We start from the raw sequence: 27670 nt of genomic DNA on the forward strand, positions 1-27670 counted from the left end.
AATTATGGTGGTAAAACCTAGATCAAAACATTTTTTGAGATATTCGAATAAGTAAATTTCAAATAATTTAAACATTGTAGAATATGATTGGAGTAAACTTATTGTTATTTAAGAAAAAAAAAAGTGTTAATAGCTTACCATTACCTATTCGTAAGATTTTAGATGTAATAATGGGCGGTTCATGACGGAAGTCAGAGTCAGACAATATATATTGTATGTTAAAATCACAAACCCATTAACGAAAGCTTAGAAGGCGGATGTTGAGAGGAATTAAAAAAGATTCTTGCATAAAGAACTAGTAGAAGGATCTGGCCCTTTTTATGAATCTGGAGCACTTTGGATAACACTCTACTTTTGCTTTCTGACGATCTCCCCATTAAGTTTTTTGCAAATTGAATAAAAAAAAAAAAGAGATATCCTTTGATTGGTCTGTTATTTTTCTTTAAAATTTTCTCAGATTGTTTAAAATACATAGGAAGAGTTCTGGTATGAGAATGATTCATTTCACTTTTTATAAATTTACATGTGGACGTCACTCCGGAAAACATAAACTTTCAATAACTAGTTCTTTTAAATTTTGAATCACACTAGCAAATTTTGTAAATTTGTCAGAATATCTAAAGTAACATTTTTTTAGCTGAAATACCACAAGTAATTAAAAATGGTTTATCATTTAGTTAGATGTTTTCTCTTAAAGTTACGCCCTGAAACGAAACAAAGGTCGAGTATTTAAAGGAAATGTTGAATTTCTTTTTTTTCTTATAATTTACTAACTTTAGCAAAATAAATACTTTACTAAAGCAATTTTTTTGAATTGTGTTAATCACCATAACTCAAGAAGAGTGCGATGAATATCGCTTGAGATATTCACTTACAGATGTTTCAGCTTGATTATTGATTCATGGAATACTTTCTTTTTAATCGTGTCTTAATATCAATTAAATCTAAAAAGACAAGAGATATAACCGAGGTCTTATTGACAATTAATTTGTAAAACACTAACAGATTTAAGAAAAACTTTTAGAAAAAAGATCGAATTGGTTTCAAATGTAATCAGACTTCACATGTTCTGATTTCTTTCTGACAATTTGGAGCACAACTAATTGTTAGGTACTGCAATTTTTAATTGGCTTTCGTGACCATTTAAAATATAAGTAAAACTAATTTGCCAAACGGTACAACTATCATAGAGTAAAAAAGTGATTTGTTTTAGAAAGAAAAAAAAAATGTACAAAAAGGCTAAAATCATCTATTCAACCGCCTAGTAATGGATAAGCGAAAATAAATGACATTTAAAATTTAAACACCACTTTACCTTAAAGCAGTCTTCAATTGACTTTTGTAAAGTAAAGAAATATCACAAAAATGGGAAACTTTATGAGACTAGTGTCGATGAAAAAAATTTTGAACCCGCTATTATAGCAAAATATCAGACTCGTGTTCATTGTGCAATACAAACTAAGTGGAAGTTACTAAGATCTTCCTCGGTTAGAAAGGCCAAAATCTACAACATCAGAGGAGCAGTCAAAAACCAGCAATCAAAATATACAACTCAGAGCGAAAAATTTGACATGAAATAAAGTAAACCCGGTATAAACCTATATCTCTTAACACAAGAGAATCTGTTTAGTCGAGTTGCTATGAAACCATTCAACTGCAAAAAAGGCTGTTTAAAGTTTACCGACATCTCTTTTTGCCAATAAATCGTTAAAACTATTTTATTGATTTACCAGTAAATTTTGAGTAAAAGCTCTACCCTTGTACCTATAGACTAAAAACCCTGCTCTCCTAAATTGCAAGAGTGTCAATAACGGATAGGAGATCAACTAAAATATTTAGAGAAAATTTAACTGAAAGCGAAAATTTCGGGTTCCTTAAAAACATTCCCTAACAGTTCTCGGCTTTTCTTTGAAATAGTTTACATTAATGAGGATATCATATTTACACTAAACAATTGTTTAAAAATGCCTAATATAAAAAAATGAACACAAATCCTTGTTATAGAAAGTGAATACCAAGAACTTTATTGTAACACTTTGTTTTTTTCACTGAGGTACATGTATTTGTAAAAAACAGTCCTTAAAAAATATAATATCTAAAAAATTGACAAAATTGAAATTTATTTTATATACGAAGCGTTAAATAAATGTAAAACATTAATATGAAGCGTTAATTATATTCAGATTGCAAAGACTCAAATTTTAAAAACTGGAATAATTGGAGCTCAACATGCGGTTCTCGTCAAAATGACACTTCCAACGTTTAGTTGATTTCTATGGCATTATGTAAGATCAAGCATAAGGTGGAGGATCGCCATATGCAACTGAAATAAATTAAGGTAAAATGTATAATTGAAGCTCTAATTTTAATCTAACAGATTAATTACTTCAGCACTTTGAACATTCAAAGTAATAATATTAAATAATTACACAACTTAGTTGTAGCGTAAACGTTTAAAAGTGAAAAGTATTATACTAAAATAAAAAATATTATACTTCAAAATGAAAAATATTATACATCAAAATGAAAAGTTTTATAATAAAATGATAAACGTGACGTTTAGCCATTGAAATGAAATTTATCGTCGTAAATTTTTAAATAAATTCAAACCATACCTTCTAGCCCGAATGTCTCTTCAAAGGTTGGGGGCGGATCGGACTTAGTTTTCTGAACTTCTTCATAACTTGGAAGTACCAAGCTAACTATTTCATTATGATTATAACGAACAGGAGTAACAACTTGAAGGTGAACAGTACGAAGAATTTGCTGACGATGTTTACGAACAATAAGTACAGCACCCACAAGTAGACAAAAGACAACGAATACAATTATTACAGATATGCCAGCAGTTCCAACGTTTGATTTAGAAACTCTCAAAGGTTTAAGTTCTACATAATTAAACAAAGCTTATAATTGAAGATGAGAAAATGTTTTTAACGTCAAAACAAGAAAAGGTACGGGAGAATATTCTGCACAACAGTGCGAAATATCAAGGATACAGACCACAAAAACTTGCAGATTTAAATGGTTGCAGTACGAGAACTATCCCACCCATAGTTAAACTTTTAGATTTTAGAGATGTCAAAAAAAAATACTGGATCGCTAAGTCGTCGTTAGATAGACCTAAGGCTACAGTAGAAAGCATGAAAGGTTTGGAAAGCAATACCAAAAAATCCGAACCTGATTTTGAGAATACAATCAAACTAATAAAAATTTATAGATTAAAGTGATTTCATGTCTAAAGGATGTAACTAACGTAAATACCAGATTGCTGTAGTTTAACTATTTTGTATTTGCTAAGGCTCAATATTTACCAGAAATCGTGCCGTTTCTACTAACTGATAAAATGCCTTCTATTTCGATGTGAATAAACTGTCTGAAAATATCCATCCTCGTGCGGCTAGCGTCATTTTATAAACTGAGGTACAGAAATGACTGACAAATTTTAAGAAGATTAGCATTGCTAATTATACCGAATATTCAAATGTTAAGAATGATATTTAACAATATATTTAATCGATATTTCAACTAAAAATAAAAACTCTATGCATACCTTTAAAATAGTAATCAGCATTACTAAAGTGTGTCAACTGAGTAAAAATCAAAATAAGTTAATGTAGTTTACTTTATAAAGTTAAACTTTATCTATGAGTAAAGCCAAATATGGTTATTAGTATTATAGGGTTGATGTTATATAGTATGATATTAAAAAGAACTATTTTCCATAAAAATACGAGGTTACGTGGATTATCTCTAAGTTATTGGGCAATTTACAACTAAATGTAAAAAAATGCATACAACTACACATTAATAATGGACTAGTTAAGCAAGTTTACTTTAAAAGTCATTGAATTTTTTATTACTTTTTAAACTTTATCAAAAAATTATTCCATTCATGAGTCATAAAGCTTGAGATTTGATTTTCAATAAATATATGTTAGGAAAGGTGGTTGCAAAAAAATTAATACCTTGTAAATTCACCACATCTTAATTTTCTAAAATCAATCATATAATGAAAACCATTTTATGTTCTAGCAAAGAAAAAAGTATTTTTACTGTAGAATTAAAGTGCCTCTGTTATTCCTTTTATCTCTCTCTTTGATCATAAAACTATAAAGATCTAATCTGAAAAAGCGGGTTTAATAGTTCCATAGGCTGATCTTTAACCAAACAGAAATCAAAGAATTACTCCAAAGAGAATATAAAAAAAAACAATCTGTAAAAAAATCTAAATCCATTTTAAGAAAAAAGCTTGATGTTATTACAGACCAAGAATTGCCTTCATTGTGATTGTGGCATTGTGTAATCTACAAATGAAATAACTATGATCAATAGCATAGTTGCAACTGCAGTGTCTAACAAAAAAAACAAATTTGTCACTGCATTTCTCCATATGCGGATAAACCTCAAAAAAAGTATATCAGGTTGAAAAGCTAGAACAAATGTAGTTGGAGTTAGATGGCTACAACTTTTTGTTTTGTCTTTTAACACTATATTCATAAATTCGCCAAATGAGTGCTATCTAATTGCATCATGTAAACTGGAGCTCAAGATATGCTAAGTATGGATCTAAGTATCAGTATCAAGCATAAATCTAATTTTTAAATCTAAACCTGAATGTCCAACCCTAAAAATTGCTATTTTGTTGCATTCTATGCTTCTATTAAGTCTTTAAAATCTTTGACAAATGAAATCCCCTGATAATAAAAAGCAACACCGAAATAATGAACAAAGAAATAAATCCAAAAAAATCTAGAAAAATATTAATACTTTCCTACCAATAATGAAACATACTATGAATTCACTCACCACAGTATGGGGTTATGGTGCCATTTTCAGTTAAAGTCTTCATAGTAGTACCTTTTTTCTTACAGTACCTATCAAAAGTTTTCAAGCAAATACATTCTGAAACACCACTCCATTTCAATGAAGACAGGCATGTTATGGCTTTGTTTCCCCACAAATAAAAGCCTGATTCACAAGTTATGTGTAAAGTTAGTCCAACTGAACGTTCTAATTTATAGTTTGTAACATTTCCATTAGTTATTGAAAGGGAAGGACATACATTTCCTGTATGTAAAAAAATAAATTTTTTAAAGAAAAATTCTGTTTAAATATAAAGAAATTTTAATAAAAATACAATTTACCACATTACACATACTATACATACCACAGCTTCAATAAAATTTGTGTTCTTATTTACACATCTAGGCTTTTCAAGCTAGAGTATATTTAAATAAAATTTATGACAAAAAAGTATACATCTCCTTAAAATTAATTTAACTAATTTGCAAACAACAGCACCAAACATTACTAACAATTTTGTTAAAATATTAACAAAGTTAACTAAATGTAAATTATTAAGATAACTTCAATATATATACCTCTACACATAGGCCATTCTCTTGTCCAATCACCATTATCATTGCATAAAGTCACCATAACAGCCAATCCAATTGTATGCAAGAACATCATGTTTTTAGGACAGTGGAATTGAATTTCAGATTGATGAGAGTATATCAACCTATCATCCGTATATAATGCATGAACCTCATTATTTGTGTTTTTTAGCCATGGCTTTCCAGGATTTGCTTTATATTCATTCCTACATGTGACATTTTCAAAAGCTCCTGGTAAAAAAAGATAACAGAATTATTTTGAACTCATGATTTTTGATGACTATTTAAAAAATCTGTTAAATGTGATAATTAAATGTTAAAAAGTAACCTCTACAAGAAGGCCATGGATGACTCCAAGATCCATCAATTAAACATACAGTGTAGGCTTCTTTACCATAGTACTGCAAACTAATGGAATTTAATTGATAACCAATAGGACATCTAAATGTAACTCTCTCTTCATAACCATACTTTTCTTTTTTGTTTTTATATATAGGTAAAGGGCCTATAATTGTTTTGTTGAATTTACTCATTTCAGTATAGAGATTTTTACAATTGTAAAAATGTGCAGCTAAAAGAAATAAAACTGGACATTTGTTATCTGAGCATTTTTATATAAAACCTGTAAAATTAACAGGAATTTAAACTTCAGTTAAAATGATGACAGAGATTATGATGAAGATAATATTGATGGAGATAATAATAACACAAATCATAACAAAAATTTTAAATACAATAGTTAAAAGATAATTATAATAAGAATAATAGTAACAGTAATAAATCTATAGTACTTTGCACCATTTGCATTTGATGAACCTACAACAGTTTTAATTTATACCCTTGTTTTAAATATTTTGGACAACTAGTTTTATTTCTGCAATAAAATGTGCTAAAATATCTCCTTATGATTTAAAGTGAATCACTATTATTATCATTATTATTATTATCATTATCATCATTATTACTATTACCATTATTATTATTATTATTATTATTATTATTATTATTATTATTATTATTATTATTATTATTATTATTATTATCATTATTATTATTATTATTATTATTATTATTATTATTATTATTATTATTATTATTATTATTATTATTATTATTATTATTATTATTATTATTATTATTATTATTATTATTATTATATTATTATTGTTATTATTATTATAGGGATGAGTAGTTGCTGGTGGTGATGTATTGGTGTCAGTTATGTTTCCCCATTTATTAACATTAATCTGCCCCACTTTAACAAAACTGTGTAATAAAGCCAGGACAGACATTGCAGTGGGACCAACAATATGTAGATAAATATCAATACAGACAAAAACAATTATAATAACACAACTGACTATACTGGCTCTAATTACTAACATAATTTACTTAAGTACTAGCCAGTTTTGGCATTTTAGTGTATAAACATGAAAAGAAACACTTGCTTATATATATATACATATAAATCTTAGTTAAACATGGTTTCTTTTGTAATGAATTTAGTTGTTAGTATAATCTCTGGAAAATTTCAGACTAATAGGTGCAGTACTAAACCTTGGACTTTACGTTTAGAAGTCATTTTCTTTTTTTAAAATAAGGTTCCATGGTTGTTAGGGAACTGAAAAGAAATCCAAAAAACTTTTACAAAAATACATTGATATCTTATACCATGAATTTAGATGCTAATAAGACCAATAGAAAATTTTAGATATGTAAGAACACTAGGGCTGCTCGCTCGAACGTGTTCAAGTTCGAATGTTCGAACTTTACACCAAAATTTTAACGTTCAGGTTCGAACTTTTTTGCTTAAAAGTTCGAGCTTTCAGAAGAAATGCCTAAAAAATTAAAACATTAAGTAAAAATAAAACATGGCTACTTTCAAAGACAATAGCACATCCAGAAGATGTGAGGTTTGGGATTTTTTTAATTTTCTCAAGAGCTGCAACAAGCCAAATGTTAAGTTTTATCAAAAACTCCTAGCTCAACAACAAGCACTATTACAAGACACTTATAAAGGAAACATAAAATTGGCATTATTAAATGTAATACCTTGGCCTCTGAGGCTGTCAAAATTAGTAATGTTCCTAAAATACCAAGAATTGAAGACTTTTTTAGTTCTGGGATTAAAACTTTACCTGAAATCTTGGGCGGATTGACTGCTATTGATGGAATAAGTTTTACAACCATTGCTAATAGTCAAGTTTTCCAATGAGCATTTTGTGCTCAAGGATATAGTTTGCCCAAAATTCATCAAACTGTTCATTATTTAGTGATGAAATACTTTGAAATAATCAAGAAACAAGTAATTGCTTCATTACAAAAAGTCGTTTTAACTAATGGCAAATTTAGCCTAACATTTGATGAGTACACATCAGTTATTTTATTTGGGAATAAAAAGAAAAAGAAACTCTATAGCAAATTTTGCTACCAATCTTGTTCAAAGATTATTCCAGTTTAGTGAGGAAGACTCTGATGGAGAAGTCAATAACAGTGATATAACTGATGATTAGGGACAGGCGAAAAACACGGTAAAAAAGTGCGAAAAACACGGCGTACTTTAATCGAAATCGCAAAAAACACGGTAAAAACACGGAAAAAACACGGCATCAAAATGCCACATTTTTATTCATAACACAATAACTTCAATAAGCAAAAAACTGTGTTTTAACTAAGATTTTATGACCGTTTATTCAACTTTGTTGCTGAAGTCTCTAAATGGAAATTATTCACTTAGCTCTTAGCTTACTGAATTAAAAGCTATCATCACGTGAAGCGCTAAATTATCATCGTTTAAGTTTTGACGCTGTGGTGTATTAACAAGCGTATATCGGTTAACGCTCCGCTCCGCATCTACCGAATTACAGGGTACAGATAGATAACGAACAGCAAGCTCAAAGAGATGTGGAAAACGATCACGTGATGAGAACCAGAATGTCAGTGGCTTTAAATCGTCATCAACCTCTTTAACAGCCAGCTTATAGGCATCAATTTCACTTGTTAGAATGCGTTTCTTATCATCGTAGCCTGGAATGCCATCAAGGAATGCATTGTAGGTCAAAGTTTTAGCTTGCTGAGGATCGAACATTCGAACTGGTTGGAAAAATCTTAGTCCAGGCTGCGTGAAGCGTACTGCAGTAGCCGGGCAATAATATTGCATCTGTTTAGCTGAAGCATCGCTGTACGCAGCACGCTGCCATTCTGGTAGATCAGTGGATTTCAACTTGTCTGAATAATCTGTCAATCACAAAAACAAGTTAGGCCTACCATCAGTTATTAAAATTTTTTATTTTGATGTGCAATGTTGATTTGATTCTGTAGCAACGATTGCTATTATACTGTCAACATTTACATAAATGTCACTAGTTGCAAGTTATACAACCAAATTAGAAAGACACTATATAGGCCTAATTGACTGTAGTGTTTTATTTACCTGCCAGCAGATCAATTATCCGATTAAAAGCCAGATGTATCTGAACATGACGACTTTCAAACCAGGTAAGAAGTTCAACAAGTGCAGATGTGCTGCTTGATATGAAAGCGACTTCCAGCTTAATAAGACCATCATCCTGAAGTAGCAGCTTGAGTTCAGACAACGCATTGGTTGATGGAGATATTCCCAACTCTGCATCAATGAATCCACGATAGTGCTCAAAGTATATGTCATGATGGGATACAGTGTTGAACCAGCTATTCTACCTGGTTACAACTGGAACTGGAGGGAGGGAAACCGTTCAATATCTACATGTGTCTGTTCAGCTATATACTCTCGGTACCGCTGCTTTTGTGAAGAACAGTGAACAAATATAGCTTTGAAGCACGCCACTAATCGGTCAACTTTTTTAAATCTTTGCCTCCAAGTTTCACCAACAAGACAAGAATGTGAGCATTACACGACAAATGAACACAGTGGGGGAGTATCCTTTGGAGATTTTTCATAGTCTTTGTCATGTAACTGGCATTGTCTATAACAAATGCACTGACTTTATTGAAGTTAACGTTGAACTTGTTTAGGGCCTTGATAATTGCCTGACTGACTGTCGTTGCATTAACGTTTTCTAAGTAGACCAGGTCAACTGTTACCGCCTTTATCTGCATTTCATCAGAACTTGTTACTGGTAGTATAAACAGTATATGTAGGACGAAACGATCTTGGGAATCGCTGGCCTTATCAGTGACTACAACAACTGAAGATGCTGCTTCAACACGGGCTTTCAATTCATCATGATTAACCTAAAAAACTTTCGGTAGATAATCGCGCCGTAGGTGACTTGCACATGGCAGTGCCCCAAGGTTCATCACATTCGTCTATAAATATTCCTTTAGCTTAGGATAATCAAGTTCGTTTAGCGGAATGTTAGCTGCAGTAAATGCCTCCACTAATTCAAACTGAGCAAGATTTCGTGCATTACATGACTCAGATACCTTGCTTCTTCGCACGAGTTTCATTTGACACGCAACTCGTTTACGAAAAAATGGTAATTACTAACCGGAAATGATAGATGAGTCACATGAGATGACGTCAAGCAATTACCACTAACAACAAGTAAGAGAATAGAGCGAGTTAATTTAAAAAAAACAACAGAAAACACGGTAAATCTGACAAAAACACGGATTTCTCAGAAAACACAGAAAACACGGCAAATGACAAAAAACACGGAAAACACGGCTTCCGTGTTTTCGTGTTTTTCGCCTGTCCCTACTGATGATATGAAAATACTAACATTAAATTGATTTTAGCTCAAGAACTTAAATGTTTCAATAAAACATCTGATTTTCAAATGACAGTAGAAAAAGGTCAACTTGGATCTAACCTCATTAAAAAGGAAATGGCTCTATTTGAAGCCAGCAAATTAAGACCCAAAAATTTAGAAATGCTTTTTAATGCTCTTAAAACTATTCCTCTGACATCTGTGGAGGCTGAAAGGGCTTTCTCTAGCCTAGGATTATTTGCAACAAAAATAAGGAGCTCATAATGGGATAATACATTAGATGCATTAACATTTTTAAAACAAACACTTAAAAATACTGAGTGATGTTGTTTATTCTAAAATAGACAATTTTTTCAAGTTAAATGTAGTGAAAATGAGAAGCGGGTCTCAATAATAAACAGTTTTGTTTTTATAAATAAACAGTTTTATTAATAGATAAATAAACGGTTTTGTTTTTAACTTGTACTCTTTTATTTTGTGTGTTTTATTGCATTAAAAAAAGTTCGAAAATGTTCGAACTTTTTTCCCAAATAGTTTGAACATGTTCAAGTTCGAACTTCTAAAAAAAAAGTTCGAATTGGCAGCCCTAAATAACACTTCTCAGCCCTCCGAATTGGATTTACAGAAAACCTATATATCAAAAACTAAATTTACTCAAAACAGTTTTTTTAATTGTATTTTGCAAATTACTTAATGTCAACAGAAATTTTTTATAACTTATAGCAAATTATAGGCTGTGTAAAATTAAAACATTATAAGCAATTTCTTATTTGTATATTTTGATAATAAAATAAAAAAGTTCTTCCAATATATTTTTGGTAGTAAAAAGATATATTATGCTACTATTTAAGGTTTTTAAAACTAAATTTAATCTTTGTTATTTTGAATTTTTATCTATGGCTTACAATAGGTAAAAAAATTTTAACATCTAAGACTCTAGAAAATCCTGGGTAAGTTTATTTACCCTTTATGCACAATCACCAACTACAAAAATCCAGGAAAGAGCTCTTAATTTTAAGGATTTATTTTAATCCATATTATTTGAAGCATGGTGAATCTCAATTTGTCAAATAAAAGCAGCTCTCTAGTCCTTTAAGTTCAGAAAGAGGTTAGGTATGACCATCTACCACAATCTGTGGGATTGTTTTACTTAGTTTTTATGAATATGGCATCTCTGGCCTAGGAGTTCTGTAAAGCTGAAGAGCAACAGCTTGTCAAACATCTTCCTGTAAGTCATCATTACAGAAAAATACAAAAAATCTTTCAGTTAGATACCAGAAAAAATTCTGCATTGGATTGAAGCATGCCTTAGCAGAATTGTGGTTAACGAATATACTGTATGTACATTGGTTAACCAATGTACATCTTCCTGTAAGTCATCATTACAGAAAAATAATACAAAAAATCTTTCAGTTAGATACCAGAAATGATTCTGCATTGGATTGAAGCATGCCTTAGCTGAATTGTGGTTAACCAATGTAGTGAATCATATCATCAATGACTTATAGATCCTGAGATGGAACACTACCTGCCAAGGGGTCTTTAACAAACCAGGCTAAATAATCTCTTCAAAGAAAGGTATTGAACTCTTCAAAGAACATATTTAACTCCAAAGAGTTCAATATGTTCAAAATCATAATCTCCTCTTTTCTCTTTCTTTCTCCTATTCCCTTTCTCTTTTGGAGCTTGTTATATCTTGCTATAAACTTAATATTCAACTTTGATCAACTAATGATTAACATTGATCAACTTTGAACTTGCAGAAAAACTAGATTTTGTTGTGCTTTCATATCCTTGTTGTTATCTTTCAGAACTTGCTCATCACAGTTCTTAAAAAAAATATCAAATAACCTATCTAACTTTGTAAACTCATTTCTCTTTGTAACTGTTTTAGTAAATATGTGATAATTACATTTTTAAAATTTCATTTCTTCAGCTTCTAAAGACACTATTTTTGCCCTAAACAAGTAATTTCCCAGATCTAGATGGGTCCACTAACCTGTTTATATATTCACAATACATAAGCAGCTTTAAACTATGTTTAAGCTGCTTAATTGATATATCATTTAATACTCTTTAAAAAATCTAGGTACCTAACTGCTTTATCTTGGATGAGGAAAGAAATTGCTGTTTTCAGATTTTCTTCACTTAGTTAAGAAAACAAAAATACTTTTGTTTTAAACATCCACTTACTTTTGTATAATTTGCTTGAAATTATCACCTAAGGAACAAGAACTCACACTGTTGATGAGACAATTGAATCTTGCTTTATGAGAAGCCTGTAATGGCAGTACTTTAAAATACTTCTACAAGTTGGAAGTTAAGTATCAGCTAACTCCTCTGTTCTTCATCCTACAAGGAACACTTCTCTTTTTCCCATTTTTTTAGAACTTCAAGCTAAAAATAACAAATTCTAAAAATGATAAGCTTACTTAACACACACTGTCATTAGCAATTAACATCAGCTGTTATTATATATAAAGAATCAATGAGTTAGTTTTTGATATATGGAATTTCTTTAAATCTTATTTGAGAGTTTAACAGTGTACTTATAAGTCTAAAATTTTCCATGGGTCTTACTAGCATCCAAAATTATGGCATAAAATATTGTGGTATTTTTGTAAAAGTTTTCAGACTTTTTTCTAGGTTTCTTATCACTATGGAACCTTATTTCATGTAAAAAGTAACTTTCAAACCCAAATTCTAAGGCTAAGCATTGCACCTGAATATGAATTTTCCAGGGGTCATATTATCACCTAAATTCACAATAAGAGAAACCATGGTATATTTAGGTATGATTTTTGATTTTTTTGACAGAACTTAATATATATTCATATATATATATATATATATATATATATATATATATATATATATATATATATATATATATATATATATATATATATATATACAGTAGGGTGCAAAAGAAATGACACAATGACATTTTTTTTTTATTTTTAGTATAAAATGTATAATCAAGCAAAACAAAAAAAATTGGATGTGGCAGTCAAAAATTCAGGAAAGAAGAGGTATGTATATACAATATTTTGTAAATCTGTAAACAAGTTTGTGCGGTACATCTTTTGTATCCACACACATATAATTATTGTTACAAACAACAACTTTTTAGATTGTAATATAGCATAATTAAATTGCGGTACATTTGATAAAACCATAAAATGTATGATACTTGATATTTGCGTTAACAAATAGAATTAGCCTCATCAATAATTAATTCAGTTTACTTGTATATTTTGATCTGGTGATACGCATTTGTGAGTTAGTTTTTTGTTATTATTTGTAAGTTAAACAAAGACTGTGAAACTAGTGCTCATAAAGTTTTTAACATTTGGTTTTTGATACCTTAATTTGAAATGGGACGTGGTAAGCGTTTAACGAATGAAGAATTAGCAGTAATCAAAGCAAACAAAGATACAGGCTTATCTAATCGGGAAATTGCAAAGAAAATTAAAAGATCTCTAAAAGTGGTTAACAATTACTTCAAGATTGGCGTTAATTATGGAGCTTATAAAGGAAGTGGTGGCCAACGTAAAATTGATAATCGTACTAAACGAGTTATTGTACGTCAGCACATGACTGCATCTCAAATTCGTGCTGATTTACAATTACCTGTATCTGTTCAATGTGTGAGACAAATCTTACATGAAGATCCAAACACAGTTAGGAAAAAGCGTAAACCAAAACCAAAACTTACTGCTCGTCATAAAAAAGTTAGATTACAATTTGCAAAAGAACACATGTCTTGGCAAGAAGAGTGGCATCAAGTTCTCTTTAGTGATGAAAAAATGTTAAATCTAGATGGTCCTGATGGCTATCAATATTACTGGCACGATCTTCGAAAAGAGAAAGAAACTCGGATGAGTCGTAACTTTGGTGGTGGAAATGTTATGGTTTGGGGGGCTTTTTCCTTTTCTGGAAAACTTCCACTGGCATGGATTTCAACAAAAATGAATTCACAGGACTACATTGACTTATTAGAAATAAGTTTACTTGAACATGGTGAGGAATTGATGGGTGAAACTTTCACTTTCCAACAAGATAATGCTACTATCCATAATTCAAAGCTCACAAAAGCTTGGTTTAAAGAAAAAAATATTCACGTAATGGAATGGCCCACACGTAGTCCAGATCTTAACCCAATTGAAAATCTTTGGGGAATACTTTCTAGAAAGGTTTATGAAAATGGTAAGCAATTTGAATGCACCTTGGAGCTGAAAACTCGTATCAGAGAAGCTTGGAATGAAATATCTATAGAAACTATCCAAAATCTTGTGACTAGTATGTCAAACCGCATATTTGAAGTCATTAAAAATTCAGGAACCAATACTAAATACTAAAAGAGCGTAAAAACAAAATATTTTCTTTATTTTTTGTATATAACGCTAATGAGGCTAATTCAATTTTCTCCACAAATTGAATACTTTTAATTTTTTTTCCATTTGGAATTAATTAACCTAACCAATTTATAAACTTTTTATTTGTAGTAGAAGTAATAAGAAATAAAGTAGATTTCATAATTGTTTAACTGCGATTTTTGTTAAATTAGAACAAAAAATAAAGGTGAGGCTAATTCTATTTTCTCCACTGTATATACACTAATATTTATATAACAAAAGCCTTTAAAAATATGGAATAATATGGGCACATTTAATATTTTAGAAAACAACTAACGGATATAGAAATTGGACGAATTATTGAAGCTGCTGACCAAGGAGAGTCTCATAGAAGCATTGAGCGCATTTTAAGCGGCAAAACTCCTCTATTAGCAGATTGGTGAAGAAATATAAACAAACTGGTACAATTGATAGGTCTATTGGATCAGGGAGAAAACCTAAAACTTCAAAAAAGGAAGATTGCTACATTCTTAAAACTCTCAAAAAAGATCGTAAAATCACATGTAGTGATATAGAACTAGATTTGAACCTTACTAATATCTCAAAGTGGACAATATCTCGTCAAATAAAAGCATCAGGTGAATTTTTTTCTGGAAAGCAAATAAAAAAACCATTTGTTAGTGAAATCAATTGCAAAAAAGATTGAAGTGGTGCATTGAGCACAAAGATTGGACATGTGAACAATGGGCGGAAGTTATTTGGAGCGACGAGTCTCCTTTCATCTTGTTTTATAATGGTCGATCTCACTGTTGGAAATTAATTGGGGAAAAATTCAACCCCCAAACATGCAGAGCAACCATTAAACATGACAAAAAGGTTAATGTGTGGGGTTGTTTTAGTGCACACAAAGTTGGACAACTTTACTGGGTGAAAGGCACCATGGACCAGCATTTGTATCACAAAATCTTAGTTAATCAACTTGGACCAAGTATAAAAGAACTTTTTCCTAATGGTGACTACATCTTTCAACAGGATAACGTTCCCAAACATACAGCACGGTTGATAGATATCTAGAATCTAAATTGATACCAGTTATGTCTTGGCCAGCACAGTCTCCTGATTTAAATCCAATAGAAAACCTATGGTCTATATTGGATAAAAAATTGAAAGATCGTAGGGCAACAAATGAAGATGAACTGTTCTAAACTCTTCTTGTTGGTTGGAATGCTTTGCCAAATGACTTATTAAAAAGACTTGTTGATAGTATGCCTTCTAGATGCGCAGAAGTCATAAAAAAAAAAGGGTGGCCAATTAAGTACTAATACAACTAAAACTTGAAAAATACTTCACAAATCCTAATTTCTTTGTATTATATGTAATATACAATAATATCAAAAGCATTGCTATCAAAATTGTCTTATATTACTTTTATTATGAGTTTAAGATATTTTTTATTGCTTTTTTTTATTAAAAAAGTGAGCGTGGCTTTTTTTTTTGCACCCCACTGTGTATGTGTGTATGTGTGTATGTATGTATGTATGTATGTATGTATGTATGTATGTATGTATGTATGTATGTATGTATGTATGTATGTATGTATGTATGTATGTATATTAGGGTATTGACTTTTTAACATTTTTCAACAAATCAATTTCCTTGATGTTGTCTCAGAAGAACTTTTGCCTGCATTTTAGTTCTTTGGTGTTATTTTCTTTTGCTCATATAAAAACCTCCTGCGCGTAAGGTTTTTAGGACTGTACAATTAAGTCAAAGGCTGAGCTGACCAACTAAAGAAGATTTCTGAGGAGTTGCTAAAGCTTTGGCAGAACCTGGGTTTCTCTTTTATTTCTAAATAACAAGCTTTAGCAAAGAATGACAAGCTCATAAAAATATTTGAAAAACATAGAAAATGGCCAAATGAAGAGTTTGAAACAAATCATCATCAATCACCAATCATCAATCACCAATCATCATCATCATCATCATCATCATCATCATCATCATCATCATCATCATCATCATCATCATCATCATCATCATCATCATCATCATCATCATCATCATCATCATCATCATCATCATCATCATCATCATCATCATCATCATCATCATCATCATCATCATCATTTGCAGTAAAGATAGAGAACTTTACAGAAAAAAAATTTGAATCAGGAGGACAAGTGGTTTCCATGCCAACAATACATCCATCAAAATGGCCAAGAAGCCTATAAGAACCATCAACAAGCCAAGTGCCTGAATTCATTAATGATAATAATGCTGAGGAAGATAAGAGCAACACAGATTCCAATGCTGCAAAAGAGTGTTTTCCTCTGAAGAAAAAGTATGAAACAACAAAATCTGTTGCCTTACTGATATCAAAGTTGTCAATAAAGAGAGCATCAACTGTTCTTCAAAACTAAGCCAATGAAGGATTTGATGTACCCACCCTATCACAAAGGATGAAAATAAATCCTCAGCATGGCTAAAAACACTTATCACTAAAGGGGATTTCTGGCTGAATTTTGACAGGAAGAGAATTAACAATAAAGAATATCAGGTGGTCTGACTTAAGAATTTCACAAGAACTCTCAATTTCAGCATTTTGGCTTGTAATAGTGGATCAGCTGAGAATATCTTTATCCCACAAGCCAAAAAAATGGTGCTATTACTAGACTTCAGAAACAGTTCAGACTAAAGACAAGCCTCAGTTTATTGTTTGTCAACACCATATTTTTGACCTAGTTCTTTGGCACTTGTTGGATTCCTTGTTCACAATAAATTCAGTCAGTTAATTAAAGACATCTTGGCAGGATATGAGGACTTACAAAAAACTTATTCTGGTAAAGATAAGATACCAACACAGGAAAACTCAGGATAAAGGGACAATTTCAGATTTCTTTTTGAACTCTGTAAAGCATATAAATTTTCCAAGAAGGAGAGAAAATGGTCTCAATTACAATTGCATAAACTGCCCTTTCTTCATAGTGCTAGGTAGAATTCACAGGGAATCTTTGCATTAATAGCATTTTTTCTTCTTCTAAAAAAGAAAGATCAGCTCAAAAGTACTTTGACTTTAATGCAACTACATTGTCAAATGCATGGTTTTCAAATCAGCACTATACAGAGGACAATAATCAGCTATACGCTGCTGTCTCCAAATTGAACTGTGTAAAGGCCTTAACAATCAGTGCTTGATATATCTTGCTCAAAAATGGTCACCAAGCAAGCTGCCAAGCTGATGGAAAGGTTTGTATTTGTAACAGTACTTGTGCACAGAACTTGTAAAACTGACAAATATCTTACCAGCAACTTTACAAGTAGTAATTTAGAAATTAAAAAACTTTCTGATAAATTACTAAACATTATGTTGACAACATTTGTAATAGATGACTAGTAAACAGCTGAATATTCTTACGTTGATTACAAAACCTCATTAGATGCAGGAGTTTTTTCGGTTTTTTTTCACAATTTAACAAAATGAAAGTTATTACTGAAAATTATAAGCAAAAGTTCATCATTTACAACCATAGGCTTTTAAATTTGAAAAATGTCAATACCCTAATTTATAGATGTGAATGTATTTTTCAGTACATGTTTTCTTGGAAATTAATAACAAACACATGCTTTAAGATAACATTAAAGTCAAATGTCGAAAAAATTTAAATCATAGGTATGCAACATAAGAATTTCAACCTTTGAGTTTAATCCATGCAGAATGAAGCATAGCTCAACGGTAAAAATATGTTAGTAATAATTGTATATATAAAAAGAAAAAACATACTTTCAGAAAAACAAAAGTTAACCTACTAGCAGTATAAAAAAAGCACTGAACAATAACCAGAGGAGTTAGTTGCATAATCTACCATACTAAACAAAATTGTCAAATTTAGCTTACAAATTGAGATACATTAAGGAAAAAAGAATCAAATTATTTTTCATAAATAATTTTGTAATTTTAATTATTTTGGTTATAAAAACACTTTGTAACTATTAAATAATTCTTTTCTTAATATACTACTCAGAAAATTTATTAAAGTAAGGATGAAAGAATGGAGTTTGCACCCTAAATGAAGCTATAATAGACCAAAGTCTATTGTAGTTAGCTTATTGTCATGGTGTTTTTGAACTTAATAGACACTGTTTGAACTCAAGCAACAGATCAATGAAGGCAACAGATGTATTAAAATATAAGCAGAATCAGAAATGTTTCCAACTAAATTAATATGGCTGTTGCATTTCAATGACAGTGATGATAGGCCATGATGTCAAACTAATACTACAAAAACCTGATCTCCAAAAACTAAATACAACTTTCAGTAGCATTTAAATCTTTTACCAAATTTACTGAACTTGGGAGACATTGACAAATACTTTACAGATAAACTGCAACTGTTTGTATTGAATCTGACATTACTTGTATTATATTTACACACAAATACTATCAGAGAACTTCTAGCTTTTCCTTCTGATAAATTGAAGAAAACTTTAAACTTTGTAATAATAGTCATTTCTTTTGGAAAAATGAAGGAAAAATAGAACAGATGCCAAAAATAATATTAGAGTTTTGTAAGTAATTAAATTAAAGCTCCACCCATATTGACAAAAATCTTTGTTTACATATTACAGGAAGTAAATTGAGGCTTGTGGTTTAATATTACAAGTTAAAGAATTCAAGCAAAGGATAACCATCTGATAAAAAATCAAGGAGTGTTTTCCAGAAGATGATTTAAAAGTGCTTTTGAAGAAGTAAAAACCAAGAAGACTTCTTTAAAACAAATAGAAAAGTTCTAGAAATTAAAGATGAATGTAGTAACATTTCTGCTTGAATAACAAAGAGAAAAGAAGGAAGTTGATAATTCAAAATCAAAGATACCCTTATGTATCCCGAAAATCAAGAATGAAACATAGAAAATGAGAAAAATTATATCAATACTTTGATAAAGTAATTGAGATTGAAGAGTTACTAAGCTGTAAAAGTGATTTAGAATTTGAATTTCTACCAAAGTTTAAAAAAAAAACCTATTACAAGTTTTGTTTTTCTTGCAAAACATACTCTGACCACAAATGGGATGTAACTCTCTTATCATCAGCACAGTGCTATAATTTCAAGTGATTTTCCTAACTCTCAAGCAGAGGTTTTAGAGTTTATAGTCTCACCTCATACTTTAATTAGAGCTATTGTGTGTGTGTGTGTATATATATATATATATATATATATATATATATATATATATATATATATATATATATATATATATATATATATATATATATTTAGACAATAAAGACAGTGCGACGATGGCTGCAATAAATATCATTTGTATTATCATTAAAAGCATTTTTTAATATAACAAATTTGTGGGATGTGTCTGAGTACTACCAAATCTTCTTTTTAAAATTATAATATTATACTAAAACATGAACAAAATACTTCTATGAAAGTTATGCCAATTTTTTAAATTATTCTGCAAAATACTTATTAAGTAATTGTGGAATGCTTCTTTTTATCATAAACAAAGTTCATAAAAAGGCATAATAATAAACAAGGTATAATTATTTGATGCTCTTTTTTTTTAATTACAGTTTATATGTGTTTCAAAGTAAAAAGACAATGAAAAAAATGTCACCTCTTAAAAAGGATAAAAAAGATATTAAATCAGAAAAATTACAAGTCTGTGAAAAAGAAATACGTGAAAGTATTGAAGTCAAAAAAAATATATATATATGGTTGGTTGGATATCCTTTAGAAGATTTAAAAACAAGCTCTCTGCTCACTACAAATGTTTACAAATTTTTTAGGTTAGACTTAACACTATTTTAAGTCTGACTAACACTGTTTTAAGATTTTGAAAGTTTATTTCGAATTTCAATTTAATTTGTGTCTTTCATTTTAAGGTATCACTTGAAAAAAATGCTCAAGGTATCACTTGAAAAAAATGCTCAAAGCAACATTTCAAAATCTAAGCTAATTTCAATACTTAATATGAAGTCTGTCAAGCTATTCTGGGATAAACCCAATATTCCCTATAAGCAAGACAAGTACAGTTTTGAAAATATTCTAGAGCTACATGAAAAATGGAGGTTGCTTGCAAACTTTGAAAGTAAGCACTTCAGTAAGAAGAATTTATTTGAACAGAGCTTCACTCAAACATTAGATGGAATTTTTGATATTACTTCTCACGGTGCTAAGGAACATGTTCTAAGACCTTGCAACACATCCCCAGAAATTTTTTTTTTGATTATCATCAAAAAACATTTCCTCATTCAAAAAATGTAAAAGACAACTGTTTTTAGTAAGGGCTGGAGAGAAACCACATATTTTAGGGGAGTGCCCAGGAGTTTTGTTGTTCAAGATAGGTAACTAACAGGCATGAAGCATACTCAAATTTCTAGTATGTTAATACTGGTGCTGGATGAGGATGACTTGCAAAAAAAAATTAAGGTAATTGGAGCTAAACCAACCCTGCCCCAACTCATAACTACCCCTTTCCTAGAACTGTCACCTTTAATCATAAACTTTTTGTTGTTGTTCTATTATAAACTAGACCAAAATTCATCGACAGATTTCAAATTTCATCAAAAAATCTCTTTTTGTTTAAGATCTATAACCATGCAAAGCTTAAAATTACCCCCAATTACCCCTTGAAATAACTTTAAATGGTCTTAACTTTTTAATGAAAATTTTTTTAATGATGTAATTTGAAATTTGTTGATGAATTCTGATCTAGTTTAATATAAAACAGACAAAAAATTGAAAAGGGTTTTTAGGAATCACACCCTAGGGGAGGGCTGTTAGATATTGAGTAGGGTTTGCTACAATCACTTATTACCTAAAAAAAAAAAATTTCTTGTCTTTATGGTTAGATACTGATAAATACTTTACATTCCAAAATCATACTAAACGCCTGTTCATAGGAGGTTTAATGTTTTACTTTTTACAAACTAGATTCCTGCAAATAAAAAGCTACTTTAAAAGTGCTTGTAGTTGTAAGGAATAACAGCATTTTTAGCACCTCTACATAGTTTGGAATGTGCTCTCTAACTTTTCTCTTTTGCCAAAACTGATTGAAGTCCTGATAAATGGATTTAAGAGGTTGTTCGGTCCAGTAACCTAAGCCTATAGAATGTAAGAAGTACAAAAGAAATGCAAGTTTATTTAATAAATATTTATCGTTATTTATACAAATTTAACAACTAAACTGTTGAAATAGAGTTTTTAATTACTAATATTGTAAATTACTTTTTATCAAATTTAAAAGTTATTTATCATACCAAAGACTGCACCTTTCATGTCGATGAATTTGATAATATGTTGCTCAACTATGTGTACCTTCAAAGGAATTGTTGCCCTTAGATTTCTATAGCTCTTAGAGAGCTCATCTAAATCTTTGATATATGTGGAGCTTAATCATTTTCCAAAACAACAATGAACTATTTTTTCACAATCCCTAAGTACTTTAATGTATTTGGCAGTGGAAATTCCAAGACTAGACTCCTGAAAAAACAGTTCAAAGCTGTCTGTTTTTAAGCAACTTATTGCAAGAATTGCCTTCCAAATGATGCTACCCTTGGTAGGACACTCTGCAGATGTTTTACTTAGATATTGGTTAACAAACAATAACCCACACTCCTTGTTTTCAAATAAGTTTTTTTCAATCTCTTTTAAAATTTTGTCTACAACATCTAGCAGTATATGTAGACCAGGAATATTAACAAGTTCTAGTATTTTTTGTTTTTCTTGCCTGTTGATAAAGAAGGATTAACAACATTTGTGTACTTTTTTGCTTTTTGTTAAATTTGCACCATCAGCCATCCATTGATCATATAATCTACACAAAGATTCTAGAGTATAATGATCAACTTTTTAAAGTCAAGAGATGATATCATGCAATACGGACAAGGGTGGGTTGATAGTGCAGTTTGTTTTCCAACCATTTGAAGCAAAACCTTTATATCTTCAGATACTGTGTAATAGAGTACACTCTATTACACAGTATCTAATAGAGTACACTAATTGACACACGTGTCAATTTTATGTGAAAATTAAACTTTTTGGGAAATTGTAAGATGGCTAGTTTTTTTTTTGGTGTGAGTTACTATCTAAAACATGAAAATAAATTTAAATTTGAAAAAAAAAATTTCGTTAGCTACTTTTTTATACCCTTAAACTTTTTTTTTTAAGGCATTTTTGTGCTTGAAATGTTAATATTCTGCAATCTCCATCAAAAAGTATGATTAGGTATCATACAGTCAAGCAAATTAAAATGAAAATTATAATATAAATATTTTACTTAAGAATTTAGTATAACAGACAACATGTAGCAAAAGAACGTGTTTAAGCATCAACACTTGTATTCATAAAGATTATTTATTATGTCTGTTTTATTTTTATATCTTATTTTTCTGTTTAACTTTTTTTTCAAGTAAGTAAAACTGACAACATAATCAAGATGTCAAATACCCCAAAAACAAGAAGCAAGTCAGTTTGTCAACTCAGTAACTTGATTGAAAAAGGTCTAGAGTTTCCCTCATTAGAACCCCCTACTTCTAGAGATATCCTCAAGTATAGCTCATATTTAAGGGAGACTAGTGAGAAAGACTACAGAAATTACACTGTTGATCAGCTAGTTCACATTATTATTCCATGTTACAGTGGAAAAAAGCCAATGCTAAATTTGTCCATTACTGGTAAGTTCATTTTCATGTTTTGAGGTCAAGGACCTCAAAAAGATCCTTGAAAAAAAAGATCCTTGCATTTTACATTACAAGCTGTAGGCTGTGATAGTACCAATTAAAATACTGGATCGGGAGGAGGAGTAATACAGTGGGTTAAAAAAAAATATGTAAGAAACTTGTTTGGATTATATGTGACCTACACACTGGGGAACTTGGGCTAAGGAGGCTTATTAAATTCCTTGATGGTCCTACTCAAAGTAACAACCAATGGTCAGGAGCACTTGGTAAGATGTTAGATAAAGCAACAGACCTTGAAATTAATCCAGACTTTTAAAAAGGTTTGTGAAGCCTCTCCTCCTCCTATCTATCTCAGTCTTGATATTGTTAATGATCTGAGTACTGATCAGAGCAATGCATACCTGATAGTAATAGCTATTAAAACTGGAGTTCTGCCAAAGAGACTAGCACTACTAGAAATTGATCCTGTTTGCCACAGTAGATGGCTAACTACTGCCTTAAGATTTTGCAGAATCTAGGCATGGAATAACAGGTGAAAATTTAAATAAGTTGAGATTGATTGTTGAGTACATAGTAGATGTGTTTATCCCTAACTGGTTTAACATTAAAGTTAAGTCTAGTTGGGTGGAAGGACCAATCAACTTACTTAATCAGATACAATTACTAAAACTTTAATCTAAGGAGGTAATTAATATTGTTTTACCTGCTTTTAAAAGATCAGCATGGTATGCTCACCCTGAGCCTGCTCTGCAAGCTATGCTTTGCAGTCAGATAGAAGAAGAACAAAGAAAAGCTGTTAATAAAATAGTTAAATTCAGAAGAGCCGGAAACAATATACTTCAATTTGGGGATAAATCTTTTAGGATTCGAAATGCTCCTAACATCAGCATGGAAGCAACCTGTTTGTCAAAACTTATTGACTAGAATAATATTGCTGAACCCCCTCTAACATGTCATATATCTACTAAGGTATATAAAGAGTTTATTAACACTCAAATGAAAGAACCAAAATGGCCTTCTCATATATAATCTGTTGAAAGATGTGTGAAAATGACATCTGAAAGTGCTTGTCATGTCTTTGGACATGTCAGAAGAGAAACATACATTCAAGGTCAGTTAGCTAGCATTTTAACTTATAGCCAATAATTCAAGTAAGAAAGATTAGATAAACCTCTTAAAAAACAAATAGTTTATAAGTATTTATTTTATTGATTTGTTAGTAAAAAAAAAAAAAAAAGCTATAATTTAATGTATAATCATTTTTTATGAGACATTATTAAGACATTAACACAAAATAGTATTTAAAACTAATATATTCAGATAAATATATTATTTAACTCAGAGCTGTTTTACAGCCCCCCGAACTCCCAGTTTAGGACAAAAGGGACTACTTGGTTGCAGGGGACCTGCTTGAAACTTGAGAAATTTTTGATACATGCATATTGCAAATCAAGCTATTACTTTTTTATAAGCTATATGAAGTCGAATCTATTATGACTAAGCTTATTTAACAATTATGTGAAAATTAACAAAAAATTTAAAAGTATCTTTAAATAACTTTTATTTTTATAACTTCTACCTGCAAATGCAACTTTTTTTTGCTAGCCATACATAATTAGGAGAAATAAATGGCAGTCAAATTCTTGTTTTTCTAATTTGTACAAGCATGTAGAATTCCTTGTCCCACTTGGGCATAGCAATCTTGACAAATTAGTCTTTATGCAGGTTTATTTGAAACATCTTCAGCGCCTTGAGGAACAAGCTTTCCTGACACATTCAACCATAGGGGCCAATATTTTTTCCATTTTTGATTTGCGCCCACATTCACAAATAAAACATTCACATTTTCTCCCTCTGACAACTCTGGTATTTAGGTCTAAATTTTATAGCATATGTATGGCAACTGTAATAACCAAAATAACATAACTAAATTTAAACTAAATATAGTTATAAAACACAATATAGTTATAATTACCTTCATAACACAGCTGCATAGTGAAGTAAGGATCAGTCCCTGCAAACCTTTTTCTACATTTCGAGCAAAGCATGGTAGGATGGTCAGGGTTATTTGCTGACTAACCTTTTCCAGAATATAGCTTTTTTTTCCAGAGTATAGTTCTGATATGATTTGAGTCGTCATTTTTCTTTTTATTTAGATTTAAATAAGTTGTTTCAGCATTATTTATTGGTCTTAAATCCTTGCCTCTTTTGAAGCAGCAAATGCAAAACTTTTTAACAAACCAACATGTTCTTTTGCATGTTTAGGCATTTTAAATGAATGCTTCAAATAAAAATTTGATACGGATTGATAATATTGGCATGATAAATTGGTCATATTAATCAAATGTCATATATCGGTCATATCAATCAAATGTCAATGTAATGGCCACAAATATGCTTTCAGTTCGCATGTCAATGGGTGTGAGGAGTTATTATGCAACTATTAACAATTAGCAACTGCTAGCTTTTACTAATTGGTAATAATTAAAGGGTTTGGCCAGCCTTAATATATATATATATATATATATATATATATATATATATATATATATATATCAAGCAAAACAAAAAATATAGGAATTGGATGAATTATTGAAGCTCCTGACCGCCTAAGAAATAAAGTGCTAATTCTGCAGCTTCCTTATAATCATCTTATGGATGATAAGATTTTACTTTTTTTCTCTAAAAACACACGAGTTATGCCTGCTTTCTTTCTGCTAGATTCTTAATGCTGGCAGTCTCATAGAAGAATTGGAAAGCATCTTAAATGGTAATACTCAATACTTAATAGATTAGTGAAGAAATATAAATACACTAGTATAACTTAAAGGTCTATTGGATCAGGGAGAAAACCTAAAACTTCAAAAAAGGAAGATTGCTAGATTCTTAATGTTGGCAAAAAAGATTTCACTGTTGAAAATTAGCTGAGGAAAAATTCAACCCCAAAACATGCAGCACAACCATTAAACACAATAAAAAGAATAATGTTTCGGGTAACTTTAGTGCACACAAAGTTGGAAAACTTTAACGAGTGAAAGGCACCATGGACCAGCATTTGTATCACAAAATCTTAGTTCAACAACTTGGACCAAGTGTAAAAGAAATTTTTCCTGATGGTGACAAGGTCTTTTAGCAGGATAACAATCCCTAACATATAGCATGGTTAAATAAAAGATATCTAGAATCTAAATTGATATCAGTTATTGTCTTGGCCAGCACAGTCTCCTGATTTCAGTCCAATAGAAAACCTTTGCTTTATATTGGATAGAAAATTGAAAGATCATAGGGCAACAAATGAAAATGAACTGCTCCAAATATGCTTTCTAGATGCACAGAAGTAATAAGAAACAAAGGGTTGCCAATTAAGTACTAATACAGCTAAACTTGAAAAATACTTCATAAATCCTAATTTTTTTTAATATATGTAATATACAATAATATCATATGCATTACTATCTAATTCTCTTATATTACTTTTATTATGAGTATTTTATAAAACCAACAAAAAATGTAAAGACATTTTTTGTTGTGCTTGAGTGTGGTTTGTTTTGCACTCCTCTGTATGTATGTATGTATGTATTTATGTATGTATGTATGTATGTATGTATGTATGTATGTATGTATGTATGTATGTATGTATGTATGTATGTATGTATGTATGTATGTATGTAAACAATAATAAGTAAACACAGATTTATTTAGTATAAGTTTTGATTGCTTTTTTGGAGATCACAAAAACTTATTATTGAGTGTTTTTTTTATTCTTTACTATAAAAAAATTGTCACATGGTCAAGTCAGCTTTAAGTTTTTATCAGTTTTTTTCCATTCTAATAAATGAATAACTTACAAAACAAAAAGGAAGTTTAACCAACTCAGATTTAGATATTTTTAACCAGTATATTTCTTCCTTTTTAACCTAATCAACTTTAAAAAATGGGTTCAGTCATCTAAATAAAAGGAAAATATAAATTGCACTAATTATTACATGGTTCATTATAGCAAATAAGTATATATATATATATATATATATATATATATATATATATATATATATATATATATATATATATATGCACACACACATACCTTTTCTTTACAACGTGCATACTACTCCTATTCCAGAGCTTTTAAAATAAGTTGATGGGGTATACGGGGTAACAATAGTTAATTACGTACTTCTGATATCAATGAAGAAAAAGCTATAAAAAGGAATGTTATGTTAGGAAGTCGTATAAATTTAAAATCCTTTCCTGTATAGAAAACACTAGCACTTTGGAATCATTTCCAGTTTGAGAGCGTTCGCATGAAACCTGTATTTCTTAGATATTAATTAAATGCAGTGAAAAATATATATTTACAGTGTCAGTCGCGTGAACGTTGGTGGAGTGAGAAGATATTTCCAACAAACCTTTTTTTATTTATACTTATTAACTCTAAATCGCATGCGCAAATGATATCAAAAAATAACAATAAATATTAGTAATATTTTGTGAGGTGGTATTTCTT

The 27670-nt window shown here is 30.2% G+C and overlaps 1 protein-coding gene across 10 annotated transcripts; it reads right to left on the bottom strand.

The window, feature by feature from the left end:
• Positions 1 to 2022: 2022 nt before the first annotated feature.
• LOC145183715 (P-selectin-like) lies at positions 2023 to 27575 on the bottom strand. 10 transcript variants are annotated; one of them, XM_090083740.1, is made up of 10 exons: positions 27523 to 27575; positions 27251 to 27363; positions 27012 to 27111; positions 18277 to 18336; positions 12305 to 12508; positions 5728 to 5970; positions 5385 to 5630; positions 4810 to 5070; positions 2616 to 2888; positions 2023 to 2323 (listed from the first exon to the last, which is right to left on the bottom strand). In XM_090083740.1, exons 6-10 carry the CDS (start codon positions 5930 to 5932, stop codon positions 2292 to 2294), a joined length of 1017 nt encoding a protein of 338 aa, XP_089939866.1. In that variant the 5' UTR covers positions 5933 to 5970; positions 12305 to 12508; positions 18277 to 18336; positions 27012 to 27111; positions 27251 to 27363; positions 27523 to 27575; the 3' UTR covers positions 2023 to 2291. The 10 variants fall into 10 exon arrangements, with proteins under 10 accessions (XP_089939866.1, XP_089939860.1, XP_089939867.1 ...); XM_090083734.1 differs by lacking the exon at positions 12305 to 12508 and adding an exon at positions 14807 to 14972; XM_090083741.1 differs by lacking the exon at positions 18277 to 18336.
• Between the last annotated feature and the right edge of the window lie 95 nt (positions 27576 to 27670).

The sequence above is a fragment of the Hydra viridissima genome, unplaced genomic scaffold (genome assembly GCF_058129835.1).
Source record: "Hydra viridissima isolate aposymbiotic clone 2 unplaced genomic scaffold, HvirCarnegie_v1 scaffold_4, whole genome shotgun sequence".
NCBI lineage: Eukaryota > Metazoa > Cnidaria > Hydrozoa > Anthoathecata > Hydridae > Hydra > Hydra viridissima.

What these genes read in the sequence shown, in the direction of transcription:
- LOC145183715 (XM_090083734.1), bottom strand. Translation starts at nt 14,858, where the DNA reads ATGAGACTCTCCTTGGTCAGCAGCTTCAATAATTCGTCCAATTTCTAT. An exon ending in TCCATGGCCTTCTTGTAGAG is followed by an intron (nt 5,631 to 5,727) that starts GTTACTTTTTAA and finishes TTTTTTTACCAG; the next exon opens with GAGCTTTTGAAAATGTCACA. An exon ending in AGAATGGCCTATGTGTAGAG is followed by an intron (nt 5,071 to 5,384) that starts GTATATATATTG and finishes TTTTACATACAG; the next exon opens with GAAATGTATGTCCTTCCCTT.